General features: G+C 42.6%; 1 protein-coding gene across 1 annotated transcript in view; it reads right to left on the reverse strand.

Annotated features, from left to right (window-relative positions):
• Positions 1-19339, reverse strand: part of stip1 (stress-induced phosphoprotein 1) — a 28947-nt gene extending 9608 nt beyond the window's left edge. The window contains exons 1-9 of the mRNA XM_078532961.1: positions 19233-19339; positions 12265-12474; positions 11120-11261; positions 9246-9387; positions 6707-6875; positions 5952-6078; positions 4763-4865; positions 2240-2360; positions 1769-1865 (exon numbers count right to left, since the gene is read on the reverse strand). Coding sequence (XP_078389087.1) covers positions 1769-1865; positions 2240-2360; positions 4763-4865; positions 5952-6078; positions 6707-6875; positions 9246-9387; positions 11120-11261; positions 12265-12474; positions 19233-19322 — 1201 coding nt within the window. The 5' untranslated portion in view covers positions 19323-19339. The remainder of the gene's footprint in view (positions 1-1768; positions 1866-2239; positions 2361-4762; positions 4866-5951; positions 6079-6706; positions 6876-9245; positions 9388-11119; positions 11262-12264; positions 12475-19232) is intronic.
• Between the last annotated feature and the right edge of the window lie 2658 nt (positions 19340-21997).

The following is a 21997-nucleotide window of genomic DNA, read 5'->3' on the forward strand; positions in this document are numbered from 1 at the left end:
GCTTAATTAAAATACAAAGATAGCAAGTGACTCAATGCTAAATATAAGCGATTTGCCCCACAAAAGCACCCCCACCGAAGTCAACCAACAATTAAATCAAACCATTTATTCAATACTGTAAGAATGCAAATTCCCCATTTTCTCATTGCCCAACTCGTCAAATCACAGTTTCTGAAGTACTCAACTCCAATAATTACAACAATGCGAGCTACTGCAATAAAGATAAATTTCTATTCTGTTTCTGTGGGTTTGCTGTTCATTTTGCTCTGCTATGGCCCATTTCCAGATGTCAGGAACTGGAAAGATAGTGAGTGGGAACCAGGCCACTGGTCCCTCATGCCACTGCTGAGATTATCTGACTAAGTAATAACACTTATTGAATCTGCCCCTATTTGGGTGAGCATATTCAAATAACTTAATGAGCGATGAATATATTAGCAGAAGTATTTCTTATTAATATCTCAGCAAAGCTAAATGTCAGAGTCTCCTGAGGTTTAGCATTTCTGTGGCGAAGGTTTGGTTCTAAAGCAAACATTGATACACCTCTATCAGTGAAATCATTCGAGGGTATTTGGGTATTCACAACCTTGGGGTTCACTGAGCAAGCTGAACCACAGTAGGTCCTGTAGCCATTTCCCTCTCCATTCACCTAATGTACAGGAGCACGGTGTTCCAAATAATGAGGGACTTTGATAGAGTAGAATGGGAGGAAACAGTTCTACTGACAGGAGGGTCAGTAACCAGAGGACACAGATTTAAGTGGCAAAGAAAACACTAGCAAGGAGACGAGAATTTTTTTTTTACTTAGCAAGTTATGATCTGGGATGAGGATGGTGGAAACAGATTAGCAGTAACTTTTGTAAAGGAATTACATCTCAAATTAGAAGGAAAATGTGCAGGATCATGGGAAAGAGCAAAAGGAGTGGGACTAATTGGATAGCTCTTTCAAAAGCAAATAGGTGGATCTGGGCCAAACGGCCTCCTTCTGCACTGTAAGATTCTATGATTTTATAACCTGGTGTGGGTAATGTCACCAAGAGACTGCCAAATAAAAATTCAGGTGGGTCTGACCCTGGAACTCCTGCCATTAGAAACCAGAGGCTATATAGCTGTGAGGCTCTAACCAAACCTCAGTTTGAACGTGGATTGGAATTCCATCTTTGCTGCTGGGAGTTGTACCGGAAACTCCTAAACCAATGGAAGTTTGGATAGTTTTGATGATATCCCAACTTAAATTGTCAAACGCAAGTTGAAACAGGTTAAAATACATTCTAGGGTTGGGCGGTGGGGGGTGGGGAGAAAGGAAGAGTGTGCGGTGGGGGTGGGGCGGGGCAGGCACATACTTTCAGGATGGGGGGGGGGGGCGGCGGGGGGGGGGAGTGAGCAGCTTTGATGCATTCTGCTGTTAAAAATAAACAGGGGAATGGTTGAATACAAAAGCACAGATGGCATCATGGTGGGTCACCATGAGAAGCACAAAGCAATGAATCGCCGCAACAGGACTAGTATTCAAAAAAAACCCCCAGTAAAATCTGATTGGGGTTCATTCTAAAACACAGGGTAAATGTGACTTGTTTTCTAGATACTGATGGCAGTATCAGGTTCTATGGTGGCATCTTCAGATGTCAGAATCTTGCTGCTACAGGGTTACTCCAATTTGCTTAAAAAAAATTTGAACAAAGGCATGTCAATCATATCCCAACATTGGTTACACTCGCTTCCTCCTGCATTTTAATATCTGCGGAACCTAATCTTAATGTGGCATCACCTTTCTGGAAGAACTCATTGCCTTTATTCTTTTCCTCTAAGGCAAGCTCAGGATTGATGTAAGCTGCCCGCTCCTCGTCCTTTAGGATCTTTTCAGCCTACAAAACAGTGGAGTTATTTGAGAAAATAAAGCCCCGAGTAAAACTGGACAAAATACATGAACACAGACATTCAGATCAGTCTTTCATGACAGGAATTCCCCACACACAGAAGCAAACACGACCCCATTGCAACAGAAGGCAGGCATTTTCCCACCATAGCAAAGAAAGAGGTTTAAAACAGCTGTAAACATCCGCTCTTTTGACCATTTCCACCCCCCATTTTGCAGCCATAAGGACTAGATGCACAGGGTGCTGTGGGGAGGGAAATCGGTGATATTCCCTGGCCAGGATCATGGGGCATTAAAACTAACTGTCTGCTCAAGCATCATTTAAAAAAAAAAAAATCCATTCCAAGACCAAAGAAAACTCACCTGTTGACATTTCTTTATGACCTCGGGAGTCCTATGCTCTGCGAGAGACTTGTTGTAGAAGTGAACAGCATCTTTGTACTTCTCTTCCTTGAAGTAGGAGTTTCCAATTCGTGCATATGCCCTGAGAGGACAAGGATGTTAAGTTGTCAACTAAATGTAATTACATGGGAAATGCTGAGGAGTTGGCATCATTTGCATTGGGGAATGTGCCAGCTTTGCTCTCCTCTCCTTTAATTAATCATCGTTTTCCAATAAGATATTGTAGATTACCATTACCTCTTGACTTATCTCAAGTTTGAACAGGAGCAATTAGCTTTAAAAAAATTTCTTCTCCCTTGAGCCCATTAAGCTTCTGGCGATCCAATTTTCCTGTGTGGGTCCCATGCAAATAGTCATCTTAAATGGTTCCCTCTCCTTAGGCATTGTCCCTCTCATTCCTCAAATAAAACAATCCCCATCAACTCCTCCCTCCCCGATTGTGTTGGTCGCCTCCCAAGTCTTCCTGCCATCTCTGCTTGAATTTCACCAATCGGGGTATCCATCCAATCATGTATTGCAGCAAAATAGCCTGAATCAAGCTTCTAATCCATTGGATGATTGGAGTATAAAGAGGGGTGGTTTATGTACACAGAATTTTCAACAACGGTTTCAATATGCTGTTTCTTGGAGACTTCCATGTGAAAGCTGACTTGATTTTTCCAGTGATGCTGATACTTGTGCAAAAGTAGAGTTTGAGACCAAATTTTCAGCCAAACAAGTAATATTTCTGAGGGGTTGAAATCCAATCTGTCCCACTGTCTCAATATCTAATCGTTTTTGGCATTGTATCAGCAGATCATAGAGTTGCCAGGACAGAGGCTGTTCCTGCCACCCCCAAAACTAGAGCAAAAGAAGCCAAAAAATATTATTATTCTGCTCAGACATGAGAAGTGACAGCTGCCTCCAAGTCGGTTTGCACCAGGGTGAGTTTGACTTCAGCAGTGAAGTGGGTGATAAATAGAAAGAGTTTGGATGTTTTGACCAAAGGTCAGGGGTTGACTTTTACACACAATCAACGATTACTCAAGTATATACAGTACTTGCCTGAAAACCAGTCTTGGATCAGCCATAATTTCCTCCAGCTAAACTTTGGGCAGACCACAGCTGTAGCCTTCAGTCCCTGTCATAATCTGTAACTTTATCATGGTAATAATAAAGCCTGTGTTTGCTTCAGTCCTAGTACTGCTCCACCACATTTACTGTTTTACAGACTCTCACCCTGACTACGAACAAGGAAACTAACACAAACTTTGACTGCACCCAGACACATCCCCAGTTCCGAAGAGACAGGGACATCCCTCTGTTTTACTGCAGAGAGTAGGAGAGGGGCTGTGTGGAGCACAGGTCTGGATTTGTGGGGAAAAAAAAATTCTATCTGAAATCTGCTTCCAGTACTGGAACAGAGATCAGCTCTTTGCTAAGAGACATGGGGGTCCCCAAGTAGAGGCTTTGGCGCTGCTTTCTTAGCCTTTGCTGCTTTCACTTTGGGCTTGGCTTGCAATTTAAAAAAGCTTTCTGGCAGGCTGGGCACAGCAGTGACACCTGCACAGGCCAGTAAAACCCTTATCCACACCTCTGTCACTTCCAGACTTGCTATACTCCCCTTACTGCCTCCCACCCACTACCCTCTACAAACTTCACCTCGCTCAACACTCTGCTGCCTGTCTCTTAACCTGCACCAATATCTCAACCTGCACCAAGTCTAACTATTCCATCATCCCTCTTTACTTACCCAGTTGCCTTCCAGTTATTTAAAATCACTTCATGGCTTTACCTCTTCCCTTCCGATCTCACAAAGCCCATACCCCAAGCTCTCCATTCCCGATTCTTGCACATCTTTCTGCATGACCATTAGTGGCCATTCCTACAGCTGCCTAGGCTCAATAGTTTCCTCCCTAGTCCCTTAACCCCTCTCTGCCTTTAAACACCTTCCTCACAACCCACCACTTTTAGCTGAGATTTTGGTTATCCTTCCCAATGTCTCCTCCTACAGTTTGAGGTATGATTTTTGATCAAGTCTCTGAAGTACTTTTTATGTAAGGTTTTATATAATGTGAGCTATGAAAAATAGTGCATCTCAGGCACTAAAAAGGTAATTTGAACCTTTATCAAGGAACAAAGAAGCATGCTTCAGGTAGACACCTCACTAAAGTCTATCTAAAGACCTTTAAAACCTTGATATGTGTATTGTACAAAACTTGTCTGCATAAAGTTTGAAGTTTTAAGTGTGAAGTTGTATTTCAGAATTGGAAGGAACAGTTATGGTACGCAACTCCAGTACAGTAGACTGAAAACTACCAGTGTTTAAACCCTGCCCTTCCAAACATATTTAAAATATTATAAACAGGGTATAAAAAGTGATACTAATCTACCACACTTGGACCAGTGAATGACCGGTAAAGCACATTATGTGCTGGGTTCAGTAAATCCGATAATATTTTTTGATTAGACAAATTCTGTTGACCACACACATGGGTTACTTACTTTGCAATTTGCCTGTAATCTTCACGGTTTTCCCTTCCGACTTCAATGGCTTTTTCACAGATTTCACGGCATTTGTCAAATTCATTTTGCTCAAAGTGCACAGCTGCAAGAATAGAACGATATTTTAGGAGATAACCCTAGCCAAAGCTCATTAAAGACAGCAAGTGGTTAGGATCCAGAATGCTTTGTCCAAGAGTGTGGTGGAGACAGAATCAATCTTGACTTTCAAAGAGAATTGGATCATTACTCTCAACGAAAGATTTGCTGGGCTATGGAGAAAAGGCGGGTGGTATAACACCAGCCAGCAGAGACAGGATGGCCCAAATGGCCTTTGTGCTGTAACCACTCTGATTCTAAGGCAAATGTTTATTTACAAAAAAAAAAGGGAGAATCATTTTTTCCCCATGTTTGAATCTTTTCACACCATGCACCAACTCAAGTGAGAAGGACAGATAGGCATCCAGCTCTCTGGCTCTGCAATAATTTCAAAAATAATTTCAAAAAAAAAGAAGATAGCTAGGCTAAAATCAATGCAATTCCCACCCCGCCATACCCGCGTGTGGTGTCTGGCTTCCTAGAAGATGAAATTTTGGGAAGGGAAGGAGGGAACAGAAATTCAATGCACGAAGGGTTATGTACACCTCTTCTCCAAGGTACAGTGAAACTGCAAATTTAGTACCCATCATTGTTTAAGCAATTAAAACCCTTCATGACTGGTTGGACGTCTTTCTCCCCTCTTCTCTTTTAAAGCCCCAACATCAAACAATTCCCTAGACAGCAGACAGAAGCAACCTTAACCCAGAGCCTCAACGCAGACTGCTGTCATTTCCTTGATAGTTCAGCAAGTTAGGCAAGGAAAGATCCAGATTCAATCCATAGTATTTGCTGGGTCATGACCTCCAATGGGCCTTCTGATGACCAAGAGGGCAAGAATGCATTACCTGCAGTAACCTAAGTGCCCTTCAGAATTCATCAGGACTTTCCAACTCCCAACTTGAATAAATTGCAATACAATGACTTCTTGGGGCCATTTAAAATGTAGAGAAATACAAGCTCATAAAAATTTAATGAAACTAATGCATTAAGGGTAAGAAAGTAAAACACCACTACACACTTGTAGCCCACCACACTCCATGGTTCAGCTGCACTCAAAAAAAAAAGTTTAAAAATAATTCACTGCAATTCTTACCTGCTTTGTTAGTTAAATAGGTCATACTTGTAGGGTCAAGTTCTGCTGCCTGTTCATAATGTTTTAACGCTGTTTCAAAGTCCTTCTTCTTGTAGGCATTATTACCCAACTCCTTCTCTTTCAATGCCTAAAGATTAATGCAAAGATACATAATTAGGACAACAATGGGAAGGAACGAGGGGCAAATTAATCAAGATATTTGTTAACAGAATCCAAGCCAGTTGGTGAAGCTGAAACCAAGATATAGAGCTTTTCTTTATTGCAAGTTTATTGACTTGTTCAGTCTTACAGCTCCCCTCCTACACAATCTAGTGTCCCAGCTATCCCCTATTTCTAATTATTTAGACACTTCCTGGTTAGGGAATTGAACCCTGGGCTCCTAAATGACAGGCTGGGATACTAACCGCTAGACTAACAAGGCGCTACCTAAATAGTTAATCTCTGACCAACACCCAACCAGGTAGACAAGGCCTCAGTTGAGCACCATATCCAAAGAACAGCACCTCCAACCTCAATACGACACTGGAGTGTCAGCCACAATATTTGTGCAAGTCCTAAGGTGGGACGTGAATCCAAACCCTTGCAACTCAGAGGCAAGTGCATGACCAACTGAGCCACAGTTAACAGCTTATCCCCTATTTATATGTGCTCAAAGTACTTAATTAAACAATGCTTTTTGCCCGTATAGCTTAACAATATAATTAACATACTACTAACAACATTGAGTTCCAAGGTGTTCTTCTCAATTACCGTACCTTTCTTTTATTTTCAGGGAGGTCCTCCTCCATTGGCTCTGGTTTAGTTTCCTTCTTCCGCTGAGGTGGGGGTGGAACTGGAGTCTCATCATCATCATCCTCTGCGCCTTGTAGATCAATTCCAAGCAAAACACTTAGAGTTGTCATAACTCTGGGATCTTGTAGTCTCCTGAGAAAGTAGAAGACACCAGCTCCATTCAACAACATACTGTTCCCAATTGGAAAGATAGCCAGAAATTTCTTGTCTATCTTTGTATATTTTGTAGTGTTTTTAACAAGTCTGAAATTCTTCAGGCTATTCCAGTCACAACTTCATGCATTCACTTAAGCAGTATCCATTTATCAGGTAGATTGGTTGTTTTTAAAATTATTTGTTCATGGGATGTGGGTGCCGCTGGCAAGGCCAGCATTTATTGCCCATGTAGGCCAGGCCAGGTGATGTAAAGAACATATCTTTTTATTTCTGTCGAACCATTGTAAAGAACATATCTTTTTATTTTCTGTTGGGCAGTGGATAAGGCTGCAGGTTGAAAGACACATCCACCATAGCAGGTGTGTATTTGAAATACACTTACACTTAAAATACAATTTAAATGTGTATTTAAGACCGAGATAGATAGGTTCTTGATTGGTGAGGGGATCAAAGGTTACAGGGAGAAGGCAGGAGAACGGGGTTGAGAAACTTATCAGCCATGATTGAATGGCGGAGCAGACTCAATGGGCTGAATGGCCTAATTTCTGCTCCTATGTCTTATAGCAGGATAAGATATATATGCAATGTTGCAGTCCTGGGACAGAGTGAGAGTGTGCAATGAAAGACAGGATGGTGCCAGAAAGGAGTCCTGGACCAAAGGAGCTGCCTGACAACAGCATTTTAATTGGCTCCTGACCAGATGACCAGTTTGAGTGAGAACAGTGCAGCTGAATAGCTCCTAGACTGAAAGGAAAAGACTTAAAACCACCTCCTCCAGTGTGTGGAGGATTCCAGTAATTCCACAATAATATCTAGCTTTTTTTTCCCCCTCCTCATATCTCGATAACCTGCTCTCTCTCGGAAAATCCCAGTCAAGAGGCAAAGGGGAAAATCTCTGTTAGCTCAGCCAGTAAACTAAATACTGAAAGTGCTGGAAAACCACCTTGTGTTATCAAGAACTAAAAGGAATTTGGCAGACAGCGATCAAAATCAACCCATCGAATCCTGTACTCTGGAATTGGAGCTATTGAACTGTTTTATCCCACCCCTTAAAATCTATGTTTTTGTGTGTCTTTTATGTGTGCTTTAAGGGATTTAAGAAGAGGACAGGGTTTAAGTTATAGTGTTAGAAGTTAGCAGTTCATATATCTTTCTTTTGCCACTAGTTAAAGACAATTTGTTCAATAAACAGTCTACAAACCTGGTGCTTGTATTCTGTTAACCTAGATTAAACAGTTAGGCAGAATTGGGACAATCTGGTGGTTTGGTCAAACTTTTCACATTTGTCGCAGCTTGGGGGACAGTGGGGCTTGACATTACAGCGCATTATCCCCAGTGAGTTGTGACAAAAGGACAGCAGATTTCCTTCCTTATAGGACATTAGTGAACCAGATGGGTTTTTATGACAATCAGCAGATGTTTAATTCCAGATTTTTATCGAATTCAAAATTTCACCATCTGCTGTGGTCCCCAGAGCATTACCCTGGGTGTCTGGAGTATGAGCCCAGTGACAATACCACGATGCCATTGTCTCCCCCAGTTTAGTATAGCTTTAGCTAGAACAGATTCATGATTTTACAAAGGTCAGGTCTACAGTTTTTAAATAATAAACCTTGTAATATGCTCAGTTTTCTTCTATAAAATGGATGGATTTAGAATAACATTCTACATTCTGCTTAGAAAGAGACACAGTCACATTAACTCTGCACTTCTCTCAAACATCACAAAAAATTGAGAGTTATTTCCTTGATGGTTCAGCCATTTAGACAAAAAGGGAAAAAAAAAAATCTAGATTCAACCTATAGCCAGGAAAGTAATACAGATGCTACTTGGGTTAGGGAAGCAAAGGAACAAAGGGTTTCCCTTCCCAACTGCGAATGAATGATCCCTTATGGGAGCGCACGTGAACTTTGGGCCCAGGGCTGAAAACGAATGGTTTGTCTGCCAACATCAATTCCTTACGTTTTCACACGAAGCACTACCGGAGCATAGCTAATGTGTCGAATTGTATTGCTGAAAGCACCTTCAGAAAAGGGCAACAGAGAAGACTGGTAAAGAAATTAAAACCTGCCGCATGGGCTTAAATAAATGGCACAAACTGGGATTATTTCATTCAATGTCCACTGCACAGTACTCCCTTCACCAGATCTGAAATCCATGTTCCAAAACTATGGATTTAGACTTGGAGTAGGAATTAAGTATTCAATGTGGCCAGAATAGCAGTAAAAACGCTGTATAAAATGAGATATGAGCCAGCATTCTAGGTGACTTCAAGATCGATCTTGTATCTAACTTAAAAACTCCTCCAAATAGTAAAGGTAAACTCTGAAAAAGGACTGTACGCACGTGGCTAAATCAGCTGGTTTGTTTTTCAACTGTTCAATCATTTCTCTGTAGCTAGGGTCGCTCAGCAGTGCCTTTGTCCTGGGGTCACTCTCCAGCTTCTGGTACAGGTCTGGGGAAGCGAACGGGTTCATGAACTTCTTTTCTGCAAAGAAATCATACAGCTATAATGTCCAACAACAGGAATTACCCTGCATTTTAGTGCACTTCTGCACTGAAAATATCATTCAGTAAATGTGAATACAGCAACACAGCACAGGGAGGCTTTTGAACAGCAAAAGAAAACTTTGAATCATCCACTAATTCTAAACAAGCAGACAGAATGATCAGGGATGGATTGCAAACAGCGACATGCCAAACTGTTATAAGACCATAAGACATAGGAGCAGAAATTAGGCCATTCGGCCCATCAAGTCTGCTCCGCCATTCAATCATGGCTGATAAGTTTCTCAACCCCATTCTCCCCGTAACCTTTGATCCCCTTACCAATCAAGAACCTATCTATCTCCGTCTTAAATACACTCAATGACCTGGCCTCCACAGCCTTCTGTGGCAATGAATTCCATAGATTCACCACTCTCTGGCTAAAGAAGTTTCTCCTCATCTCTCTTCCAAAAAGGTCTTCCCTTTACTCTGAGGCTGTGCCCTCGGGTCCTAGTCTCTCCTACTAATGGAAACATCTTCCCCACGTCCACCCTATCCAGGCCTTTCAGTATTCTGTAAGTTTCAATCCGACCTTCCCTCATCCTTCTAAACTCCATCGAGTATAGACCCAGAGTCCTCAAACGTTCCTCAAAGGCATATGTTAAGCCTTTCATTCCTGGGATCATCCTCCTCTGGACCCTCTCCAGGGCCAGCACATCCTTCCTGAGATACGGGGCCCAAAATTGCTCACAATATTCTAAAATGTGGTCTGACCAGAGCCTTATAAAGCCTCAGCAGCACATCCCTGCTTTTATATTCTAGTCCTCTCGAAATAAATGCCAACATTGCATTTGCCTTCCTAACTACCGACTCAACCTGCAAGTTAACCTTAAGAGAATCCTGGACTAGGACTCCCAAGTCCCTTTGCACTCCAGCTTTCTGAATTCTCTCCCCATTTAGAAAATAGTCTATGCCTCTATTCTTCCTACCAAAGTGCATGACCTCATACTTCCCCACGTTGTATTCCATCTGCCACTTCTTTGCCCATTCTCCTAACCTGTCCAAATCCTTCTGCAGCCTCCCCGCCTCCTCAATACTACCTGTCCCTCCACCTATCTTTGTATCATCTGTAAACTTAGCCAGAATGCCCTCAGTTCCTTCATCTAGATGAAGATGAAGATCTGGTTCCTTCATCTTTATCTTCATTTCATGGCAGCAATGCGCTGAAGGGGATTATCCACCTGATGTTCATCCCACTGATAACAATGGATGAAAATCAAGCAGTTCTATAAAAGTTGGCTCTGCTAGGTTACTGCCCAAACATCGAAGAGACAAAACTACCTTGTTATGTCAAAAACATCTCAAAAGTACTTATAAGTTTGCTCCAATCCGTTCCCTTGCCTCACCTGCTTCAAATCCCCTAATGAAACGATAGGCACGTGAACTGTTCCAAGGCACTCGAGAGCAACTCAGGTTTTCTTCACAAGGAAGATGTGGCTGTTACTCAGTGTTGCCTTTCCTCCCTGATCATCAGATGGGTCACCAAACTAAGACTGACACTTCAGAAACTGCACACACAAATCTTGTCCAGTCTGTGCAGTGATTAAATAATTCACTTCATTTTTGTGACAGCTAGGTTGTTACAATAGTGCCATATTGTACTCTGAACTGAAAGACAAACTGCCAACTCCACCCGACATTAAGTAGTTTGTATCTGCTAGCTAGCTTCTTACCTGCTAGCCTGGCATCCACATTCTGCATTCCATCCTTCAGCTGTTGGTTTCCAGGTTCATGCTTCAGTCCCTCCTCATAGGTTTTCTTTGCTTCTTCAAAGCGGTTGAGGAATTCCAAAGCCGCAGCCTTCCTCGAGTAACCCTAAACGTGGCACAATTATTGAAACAAATAGTTTCAGGCAGCGTTAGTTGATGAATGGAGGATGGCCAGGACAACAGGAGAACTTCCTGAGCTTCTTTTACATCCATCTGAACAAGCAGCTAAGGCCTGGAGACAACATCTCATCCGAAACACAATAACTCTAACAATGGTCCTTTGGTAACCTAGGCCAATATTTAGTGGAGTCAGTGCTCAAGCTTGGGCAGTCTTACTCATAACTAGAGGCCATCAATATAAGACAGTCACTAATAAATCCAATCAGGAATTCAGCAGGAACTTCTTTTGCAAGAGGGGGGGGGGGGGAGAAATGTGAAACTCGCTCCCATAGGGAGTGGTTAAGGTGAATAGTATAGATACGTTTAAGGGGATTCTAGACAAGCATTTGAGGGAGAAAAATAGACAGTTATGATAGATTTAGATGAGGAAAGGCTGGAGGAGGCTTGAGAGGAGCAAAAACACTGGCATGGACTAGTTGGTCTGAATGGCCTGTTTCTGTGCTGTATACCTATGTAATCCAATCAGCTAATGCAGCAGACTCAGGAATGTTAACTTTGCCCAGTTAGCAGCACCCACTGGAGTTGGAAAGTTGTGGGTTCAAGCCCCCACTTCCAGACCAGAGATCATAATCCAGGTTAATCAACAGTGCAGCACCTGGTCAGAACTGCACTGACCGAGACTGTCAGAGAAAATTCCTCTTGCTGAAAAGTTCAACTGTCTGCCTGGCCTGGTGGGCCAGGAAAATGTCAAAGATCCTGTAGCATTATTTATAAAAGGAGCAGGGAGTTTTAGTGCCTAGCTGACAATCCTTCCTTAACTAACTGAAGGCATTAAAAACACACCAACTTGCATTTATACAGCACCTTATCACATCTCCAAAGTGCTTCATGTACAACAAATTATTCCTATGGTGCATTGACTGACTGTGACAATTATTTTGTGCAGATATTAACTGCTTTTCCCCCCCACCGAGTGGTAGCCTACATACCTTGCCCCAGTCCGGTTTAATTTCAACAGTTTTGCAGCCATCCTCGTAGGCTTTCTGATATTCCCCCTTTTTGGCATAGGCAGCAGACCTGTTACTGTAAAGTACATGGTTCTTGGGGTCTAGCTTAATGGCTTCACTGTAACATATGATGGCATCAGCTATCTTCCCAGCACTGAGGGCTTGATTGCCCTTCTCTTTAAGTTCATTCACCTTAAAAGAAGAGAAAAAAAAAAGGTTACTATACTCGAAGATCCTCATCTCATCTTGTTCGGCTGCACAAGTCGACAATCTATTACTATTCAACCATACTGATCAATTCCTTAGACATTGAAAGCTCTGGACCAGGATCTACACAGAGCTGTTATAACCATTTTTTTGTATTACCAGTTCTTCCTTTCATGAGAGATATTCTATCACGACTTTAATCAGTAAACTATTTGGAAAATGCGAGTGCAGCTTACCGAAACCTGGTTCTGGGACCCCATGCTGTGTTATATGTATGACCCACAGCTGAACAGCAGTAAACAAAGTGCAACCACTGACAGGTTCTGAACCCATTCTAAACTACATCGCAGCAACTCCTCTGTTCAACATTCCCCAAACACCATGGAGGAGTCAGGGAGTAAACTTCAAATGCAAACATTTTCCTGTCCCTATAACCTTGCTCACAGGCTGAGATTACAGAACTATTGAATGTGCTGTTTTGAAGTCAACTCCTCTTCTGCCCAGGGGTAAACAAGTTCTCTTAGCAACTGCACTGTTACTGCTGAGTGGGAGATTTAATGCAGGCAATTCAAATGTAGCTTCTGTACTCAGAACCATGACAACAAAGCCAAACTTTTCAAAAGGCACAAAATTTGTTACACTTATCTTAATCTACTGCGTGTCCACTGTGTGCAATTTTGGTCTCCTTATTTAAAAAAAGACATAATTGCTTTAGAAGCAATTCAGAGAAGGTTCGGTGGACTCATTCCTGGGATGGAGCGGTTGTTTTATGAAGGAAAATTGAGCAAGTTGGGCCTACGCCTATTGGAATTTAGAAGAATGAGAGCTGATCTTGTCAAAACATAAGATCCTGAGGGGACTGGATAGGGTGGATACCTGGAAGATGTTTCCTTCTGTGGGGAGACTAAAACTAGGGGACACAGTTTAAAAATAAGAGGTCTGTTTGTGACAGAGATTAGGAGAATTTTTTTCTCCCAAAGGGTTGTTGGTGTGTGGAATTCTCTTCCCCTGAAAGAAGTGGAGGTTAGACAGATTTTTGTTAGGCAAGGGAGTCAAGGGTTATTTGAGGGGGGGGCAGGAAAATGGAGCTGAGACCACAACCAGATCAGCCATGATCTTAATGAATGGTACTGGCTCGAAGGGCCAAATGGCCTTACTCCCACTCCTATGCCAGGCTGCACTGCTTTTCTACGGTAGTCTAAACTTGTCTTTATTCCTGGCATTAGCAGGATAAACCATGCACCCAGTAGATTCAATCATCTAATTGATCGCTAGGATCAGCATTAGAACCCACCACTACTTATCAATACTCAGTTCGGACAGACCCTCGGATATCTGGCTCTGAATATGCATCTCGGTAAGGTCAATTGGATCATCAACAGATGAGCCAAAAACCTTTTGAACCTTTAAGAAAGTACTTCCCACTGACACTTTGAATTTGGTTCTGTGTAGTGCCTTCAATTAACTATTAAAGATTGACAAAGTGTTTTTAATTGTCATTTAATTAGATTTAGGTTTGGGAAAAAGTCTCTCAACAGTTTTCTATAAAAGTAACTGTCTTGTTGGAGTCCAGTTAAATCCATCAGGTTATCAAGTGCAGACACTTCTGTCTGATATCCATTATTATATGCAGCACTCAGTCACCAGGCCACACCATCCTTCAGTATTGTAAAGACATCACAAAGCTGGAACTTTTCTTTAGCTATCTACGATGTCAACAAACGACTGCTTTTTAACAATTGCACTTTGTGGCACAATTCTGTACTCACCTCCAGGTACATAATGCTTTACTCTGACTGACTCTTGTTATCACACTTGATGAATTAATACTGATCAACGAGTAACAACAGCGACAAATCTACATGACTTTTTAAAAGTAACTTTTGATAATCCCAGTGATCTTGAACAGCAAATGTGCCCCCCGGGTCACATTAACCTGTAGTGATGCTCAAAACTGTCCATGGTGAGAGAAACACATTCAGTAAAACATACAGCTGAAATGATCTGGGGAGTTGGCAAATGCATGCTTCTTGTCCTGTCCTGTCCTGTCCAAATACATGCAGGAAGACACTTTCTGCACAGAATTTGGAGGAAATCTGGGTGGCATGAAAACCTTTCTATGGAACAGGGGGTGGGGTCGGTAGAGGAAGGGAAGTAACTAGGGCTGTTTAGAGTAAAATCATCACCCAATTGAAGTGAACAGAAACACAGTAAAAGTTTGTTCCAGTATGGTCTGGAGTGCTTGTAATGAATGAATTTGGAATTTCTTCCCTGTCAAAGTTCTCCCACTTCACCATCAGACACTGTCCCCTGACTGCGAAGGCAAGATGGTGTGGTTTGTGGAATGATCAGTAAGAGAGAGCTGTTCACCAACACACTTGCCCAATGTGAACTATGCAGCAACAAAGTACCAGAGATGGCCAAAAGCTGGAGTTGGAATACAATCCCACTTCAACTAGCAAAGACGGTTCTCCCGTCCCCACTAACAGATGAAAGATAAGGATCCCTCTACTCTCCAAACAATCCAACCTCAAAGCACCATTCAGTACACATCTGAATATTCTAATATCCATGTCATGAACCCTGAAAACAGTTTTAATGCCAATTTTGCAGCGCCAATCTGCAACAGTACATTTGCCTGTGGAGAGAAATTTGGACCCGAAGTCTCCCAAAGTTTAAAGATCGTGGGCTGATTTTAACCCAATCCAACTGAGGTGGATGGGTTATTAAATTACCCAGGTTACTTACAAGCTTTGAAAGCACAAGAGCTGAATGCTTCTGATTTTAAGCTGCTGAACTGAACAGTGGCATGGACACCTGCCCAAGACACACAGTTCACAGTGGCTCTGACATCATCATCATCATCAAGGCTCAACTACAATTTCAACACAGTGGTCTGAGCAGAAAGCTGCAGTGGATTTCCCATAATGTGAAGACAGCGAGGAAGAGAATCGGAGGTCAGAAGACCAATGTTACTTTGTAGAAACAAAATTCCTGGTCAACGTGCAGCTTCTGGCCAACACGATTTTCTGCTCCTTCCTCCCTAGGACAGGTGGGAAATTGCCAGTCGAATTTAAACCCGGCCTGGAAGTTAAAGTACTTATATCTGGAGCAGTGGCTAAGTTTCAAATTCACCTGCACAAAACTGGCCCACAGTTAAAAATCAGGCCATGTGTTTTATCTGAGCTGCTTTCTTGGCCACAGTTTAATTAATACTGAGTGCAGGTAGCCCACAATGGAGGCTTCCTGGAAAAGAGCTGTTTTAACATACCGTGCTATCCAATAAAAATCTGGACTGTACATTAGGAAAGGAAACACACACTGCTCTGTGATAAAATCCTTGCAGTTCACATTGTAGTTAGGTTACAATTTCTGTCCCAGAGGTCAGTTTAGGAAGTTCCCAAACAAAACAGTTGGCAAATCCAGAAAAAATACTTCATCCCTGTTTAACTAACTGTGAAATTGGTCAAAAAAAGGGAATGATGAGTGGGGCCCAGAAAAGTTACAGGAAATGTACTCATAACAAAATGAATCAGATGACTCAGGTTCCAACAGAGTTTCAGCTGCAGCAACGCACCATTCCAGCAGGACATCGACACATGGTAGACACACTCTCTCCTCTCCTGTAGGGGCACACGAGTCAAGGTTCCATAACAACTGTCATATTTTACTATCTGCACGTACAGAATGAGGGAAATGTTGGGAAACTAGACACCCAGAGCTAGTTCTAAATCAGAAGCGGACCAAGTGACAGACACGAGAAATGCTCAGCTGGTCAGCAGCATTCTTGGAGAGAGAATCAGAGTTAACGTTTCAGGTCGATGATCTTTCATTCGTTCTGATGAAAGCTCGTTGACCTGAAGCATTAACTCTGTTTCTCTCTCCACAGATGCTGCCTGACCTGCTGAGCATTTGTAGCGTTTTCTTTATTTCAGATTTCCAGCATCTGCAGTATTTTGCTTTTACACAAAACAATACGCGTCAGATGCATAAAATAATCGTGAAACACACTACCCATTAACAACATGATGATTCTAAGGTGTTACTTCAGGAAATAAGTTATACTTAGAAGTTTGAATATGTATAATGGTGCAGAACACTAGGATAACAATTTGTATAGTGTCTTTAACGTAATTAAACTTCCCAAGGCAATTTACAGGAGCATTATAAAGTAAAGCAGGACACCGAGACACACATGATTTTAAGGACAGGGACCAAAAGATGGTTCAAAGAGGTCGATTTTAAGGAGTGTCTTAAAGGAGGAAAGCGAGATAGAGGCAGAAGGGTGTGGGGAGCTAATTCCAGAGCTTGGGGCCTAGGTAGCAGAAGACAGGAGCACGGGTGGAGCAATTAAAGTTGGGGTGCACAAGAGGCCGCTATAAGGGGAGTGCAGAGATCTCAGAGGATTGTGAAGCTGGAGGAGATTACAGAGATAGCGAGGGATTTGAAAAAAGGATGAGGACTTTAAAAATCAAGGCGTTACTTGACGTGACACTGGTCAGTGAGCACAGGGAACGGGACTTGCAAGTTAAGACACAGGCAGCAGAGCTTTACTTGGCCTCAAGTTTGCACCGTATAGAATGTGGGAGAGCAATCAAGAGACGATTGGAACAGACATGTCTATTAGAGGTCACAAAGGCATGAATTAGGGTTGCAGCAGATGATGAGCTGAGACAGGGATGCAGTGGTGAAAGGTGTTGAGGTGGGATTAGGCTTGTTCTTTCACAACTGAAAACACGCACACACACACAGATTTCCCAGGTATCATTAAGGCAGGTTGAGAGCAAAAGCAAGAGAGGGCAGCCCCACTCAGCTGGTAAGAGTCCTCTGCGTTTCAGCTTCTGCTGCTTTAAATAAAGTTATCCTGGAAAGCACTTGGCGGCTTGGGAGCCTCGACAGTGAGAAATTTTGATTTGTGAGGTTCTGTTACACTCAAAAATGGACAGCTTTGCAGTTACAACTTTACAAAAAAGTGGGGGAGGGGGGCTGGTGAAGTAAAGCTTTCCAGAGCAAAAACACTCCCCCGAGACTTGCTTTCCCAGTAACACATACTATAAATAGACTCGGTGATGATTGTTGGGACTAATGATGAAGGAATTCCATCTAAAACACCAGCCTATCTTTCTGCAGTTGGATAATTTTTCACTTCTAATGAACACACACTAGATTCAATTTTAAAAACAGGCACCCACTTTAAAAGCTGTCAAGATTTAAAAACTACCAGAGGGGGAAGGGAGAAGACTACTTTTTAAAAATATAATTCAATTCACACCCACAGAAACAGTCCAAATAATGGAAGCTGACAAAAGGAGAGAAAGAGCAGGATTTAAAGTCCCATTTTCCATTATGCACAACTCAAAAGCTGTCAAATAGCTGATAACAAGTGCAAAATCCAGGCCAATATTTGAAATCAAAAATTAAGAAGAAATATACATTCTATTTTAAATGAAAAAAGTTTGTAAATCCATACTCAATATTTAAAATTAGAAAAAAAAACTACACATTTAAAAATAAGTTTATAAATCAGTGCCAAGTATTTGAAAGAAACAAAATTAAGAAAATATACATTTTATTTTAATAAAATGTATGTAAACCCATACCGACAATTTAAAACGAGAGAAAATAAACATTTTAGGAATAAGTTTGTAAACCGATGGACCACAATGGTTCAAGAAGGCAGCTCACCACCACCACCACCTTCTCAAGAGCAATTAGGGATGGGCAATAAATGCTGGGCCCAGCCACATCCTCTGAAAGAATAAAAAAAAAAGCCCAATATTTAAAATTAGAGCAGATACATTTTTTTTCCCCCCAAACGAAGAATTTAAAAATGCATACCAAACATTTAAAGAGATATATATATATATATGAAGTGAAAAGAGATCATGTAAATTTTGTTTTAAGACCAAGCTTTAAAAAATTTAGCACAGAGGGGTTCACCTAAAGGAGGCTACTGAAGGGATGATATAGATTTTATTAAAAGCAGGCAAGCCTATGTCCCCCAAATATTTAAGATTGAAGAAAAAAAGATGCAACATGTATGTATATATTACACACGTATATAATACATACGCGCACACGTATATAATACATACGCGCACACGTATATAATACATACGCGCACACGTATATAATACATACGCGCACACGTATATAATACATACGCGCACACGTATATAATACATACGCGCACACGTATATAATACATACGCGCACACGTATATAATACATATGCACATACATTACACACATGTACAAAAATGATACATATTATATAAAATATATACACAGGTATTATAAATATACAAAAATGAATATATATATATATATAGACATATATACACAAATTACAAATAAATATACCAAGTGATATTTATACACACAAAAAAAAAGTTTGCAAACCCCATTGCAAATAAGGAGGGAAAGACACGTTTCATTTTGAAGGGAGATTATAAATATTGGGCATGGGACAGAATTAAAGGTTCTCGGATTTTTCCCTTGGTAAATGGGAATGTGAGGAGTTGGAATGGAAGACGTTCAATGAAGGTTAGTTTTCATTTTGAAAGATTATTTTATCTCCTTAAACGTGATTGAGCTCCACCCCATTGGCCTGTGCAACATCAACCGCAGCTCACCCTGGCCTCATGCTGCCCTGGGTTATGATGGGGGGGGGGGGGGGCGGTTGATCCCCGTCTTATGTTGGACCAGGGACTGTTTTTTTTGGGTGTTTTCAGCTCTCTTACCTTCGCCTGCTCCATCACCAGTTCACCATGCGCCTTCTCGAACTTACCAGAACTCACGCCGGAAATCCCACCCCCGCCTCCCGTTCCCATTGGCCCGCTGGCCCATCGCTCACCGTTCGGAAATCCCGCCCCATCCGCTCCCACTGGCCGACGACCCCGGCTTCCCTCCGTTCCGATAGGTCCACCCGATGATCAATCGTTGTGCGGAAATCCCCGCCCCCCCCACCGCCGCCTCAGGCACACCCTATTGGTCGCGGCGCCACGGCTTTTCCACTCCCATTGGTCTTCTTGATAATCAATCACCATCCTCTGTGGCGGGGGGGGGGGGGTGTGTGAACTTCGCCAACTGTCCGTTCCCATTGGCCGCCGCTCCAGGTTTATTCAGTTTCGATTGGTCCGTCTGATAATCAATCATTCCCCGGAGATCCCGCCTCACCAGCTCGGTCCCATTGGCCGCCCGCCGTTCCCGAGAGCTTCCAGTTCCGACTGGTCCATTCGTTAATCAATCACAGTCCAGCGGCCGGATAGGAAATCCCGCCTATCAATCGCCGCTCATTGGCCAAAGCGGCGTGGAGGGTGGGGGGGGTGGGCGGGTTGCTCTGTCAATCAGGAAGCGGCGAATCAGAGGCTCCAGCCGCCTCGGCACGCAGAGTCCGACCCGCCTCCGCCAAAGGAGGCCTGTGATTGGTTAATATCCTCCGTCGCTACCTTTCGACTGGCTCCGCCGGCCGTCAATCATGTCAGTGACTGACAGGTTTTTCAACCTGGGGGAACATTCTGGAGCTTTGCTGAAGGAGTCAATTCACTTTTAGAGTCGTTATAAATAAATTGCAACGCCCAATTGCAATTCCAATTATGTACCTGGCTGGGCGTGCAGCTTCAGAAATGCAAAAATATGCAAAAATAAATAAATATGCAAATGTGTGCAAAAAATAAAATCAGAATTTTGGACCTTTTTTATGGTTTTAATTCACTTCAGGCTTTCTTTCCTCCCCACCTTTGCTTCCCTCCCCAAGCCTTTGGCAATTTACTTTCATATGGCTGCCACGTCGAGTAAAGAATTTGTATTTTCCAATTCTCACAGCCCAGCAAGTGCTGAATGAAGTGCAGCCACTGTTGTTGAGTAGGCGCACAGCAAGATCCCACAAGCAACAATGTACAAAATCATGTGTGGAGTCATATACTTCTGTGGCAAAATGTACAACCTCAACTCACTTAAATTGCATCATTTACAACCACAGACACGCAAGAAATACCAAGTCAAATAACATGCAACAATGCTTTTTCAGTGTAATTGTTATCACCAGCTCAATTTCTTTTGCAAGGATAAGCTATTGATTTTTCTATGCAGTGAGTTATTGTCTGAAATACATTGCCTGAAAGGGTGGAAAAAGATTCAATAATAACTTTCAAAAGGGAATTAGATAAATACTTGGGGGGAGGCGGAATTTACAGGGCAGTGGCGGGAAGCACAAGGGAGTGAGACTATTGAAATAACTCTTTTTAAAAAGCTGGTAGAGGCGCAATGGGCTGAATGGCCTCCTGTGTGCTGCTGATTGCAAAAGAGAAAAATAAACACAGAATTAAGCTACTCGGCCTAACCAGTCTGTGCAACTGTTGATATTCCAAGTGAGTTTTCTCCCAGCCTACCTAACTTATCTCAGTTTTATTTTCTATTCCCTTTTCTCTCCTGTACTCGTCCAATTTCCTTTTGAAAGCATCTAAGCATTCACCTCAACCACTTTCTGTGGTAGCGAGTCCCACATTTTAGCCAGTCTAAGTAAATAAATTTTTCCTGATTTCCCCTTTGGATTTATTTATGGCACCTAGTTTTGGATTCTCCCACATTCTCCCTATTCCCTCTACTGCCACATTATGAGTACTAACAGATCTCCTCTTCTCTTTTCTTAACATCTCAATTTAAAAATTTTAATCCATGAATTCAGAGACCTCCCTATCTCTGTAATCTCCTCCAACCCTACCTATCTCTGTAACCTCCTCCAGTCCCTACAACCCTCCCTATCTCTGTAACCTCCTCCAGCCCCTACAACCCTCCCTATCTCTGTAACCTCCTCCAGCCCCTACACCCCTCCCTATCTCTGTAACCTCCTCCAGCCCCTACAAACCTCCCTATCTCTGTAACCTCCTCCAGCCCCTACAACCTTCCCTATCTCTGTAACCTCCTCCAGCCCCTCCAATACCCCCTATCTCTGTAACCTCCTCCAAACCTCCCTATCTCTGTAACCTCCTCCAGCCCCACAACCCTCCCTATCTCTGTAACCTCCTCTCGCCCCTCCAATACTCCCTATCTCTGTAACCTCCTCCAGCCCCACAACCCTCCCTATCTCTGTAACCTCCTCCCGCCCCTCCAATACTCCCTATCTCTGTAACCTCCTCCAACGCTACAATACTCCTTATCCCTGTAATCTCCTCCAGCCTCTACAAACCCCCCCCATCTCTGTAACCTCCTTCAGCTCCTACAACCCTCCGTGGATCTTTGCACTCCTCCAATTCCGGCCTCTAGACCATCCCCTGATTTCCATCACTCCACCGTTGGTGGCCGTGCCTTCAGCTGCCTGGGCCCTCAGCTCTGTGAATTCCCTCCCTATATCTCTCCATCTCTCTCCTCCTTTAGGACACTCCTTAAAACCAATCTCTTTAACTTAGTCTTTGGTCAACTGCCTGATATATCCTTAGGTGGCTCATGGTCAAATTTTTTTGTCTGAATTAGGCTCCTGTGAAGCAGCTTGGGGGATGTTTTACTA

Source organism: Cetorhinus maximus, chromosome 31 (genome assembly GCF_964194155.1).
Source record: "Cetorhinus maximus chromosome 31, sCetMax3.hap1.1, whole genome shotgun sequence".
NCBI classification, from domain to species: Eukaryota; Metazoa; Chordata; class Chondrichthyes; order Lamniformes; family Cetorhinidae; genus Cetorhinus; species Cetorhinus maximus.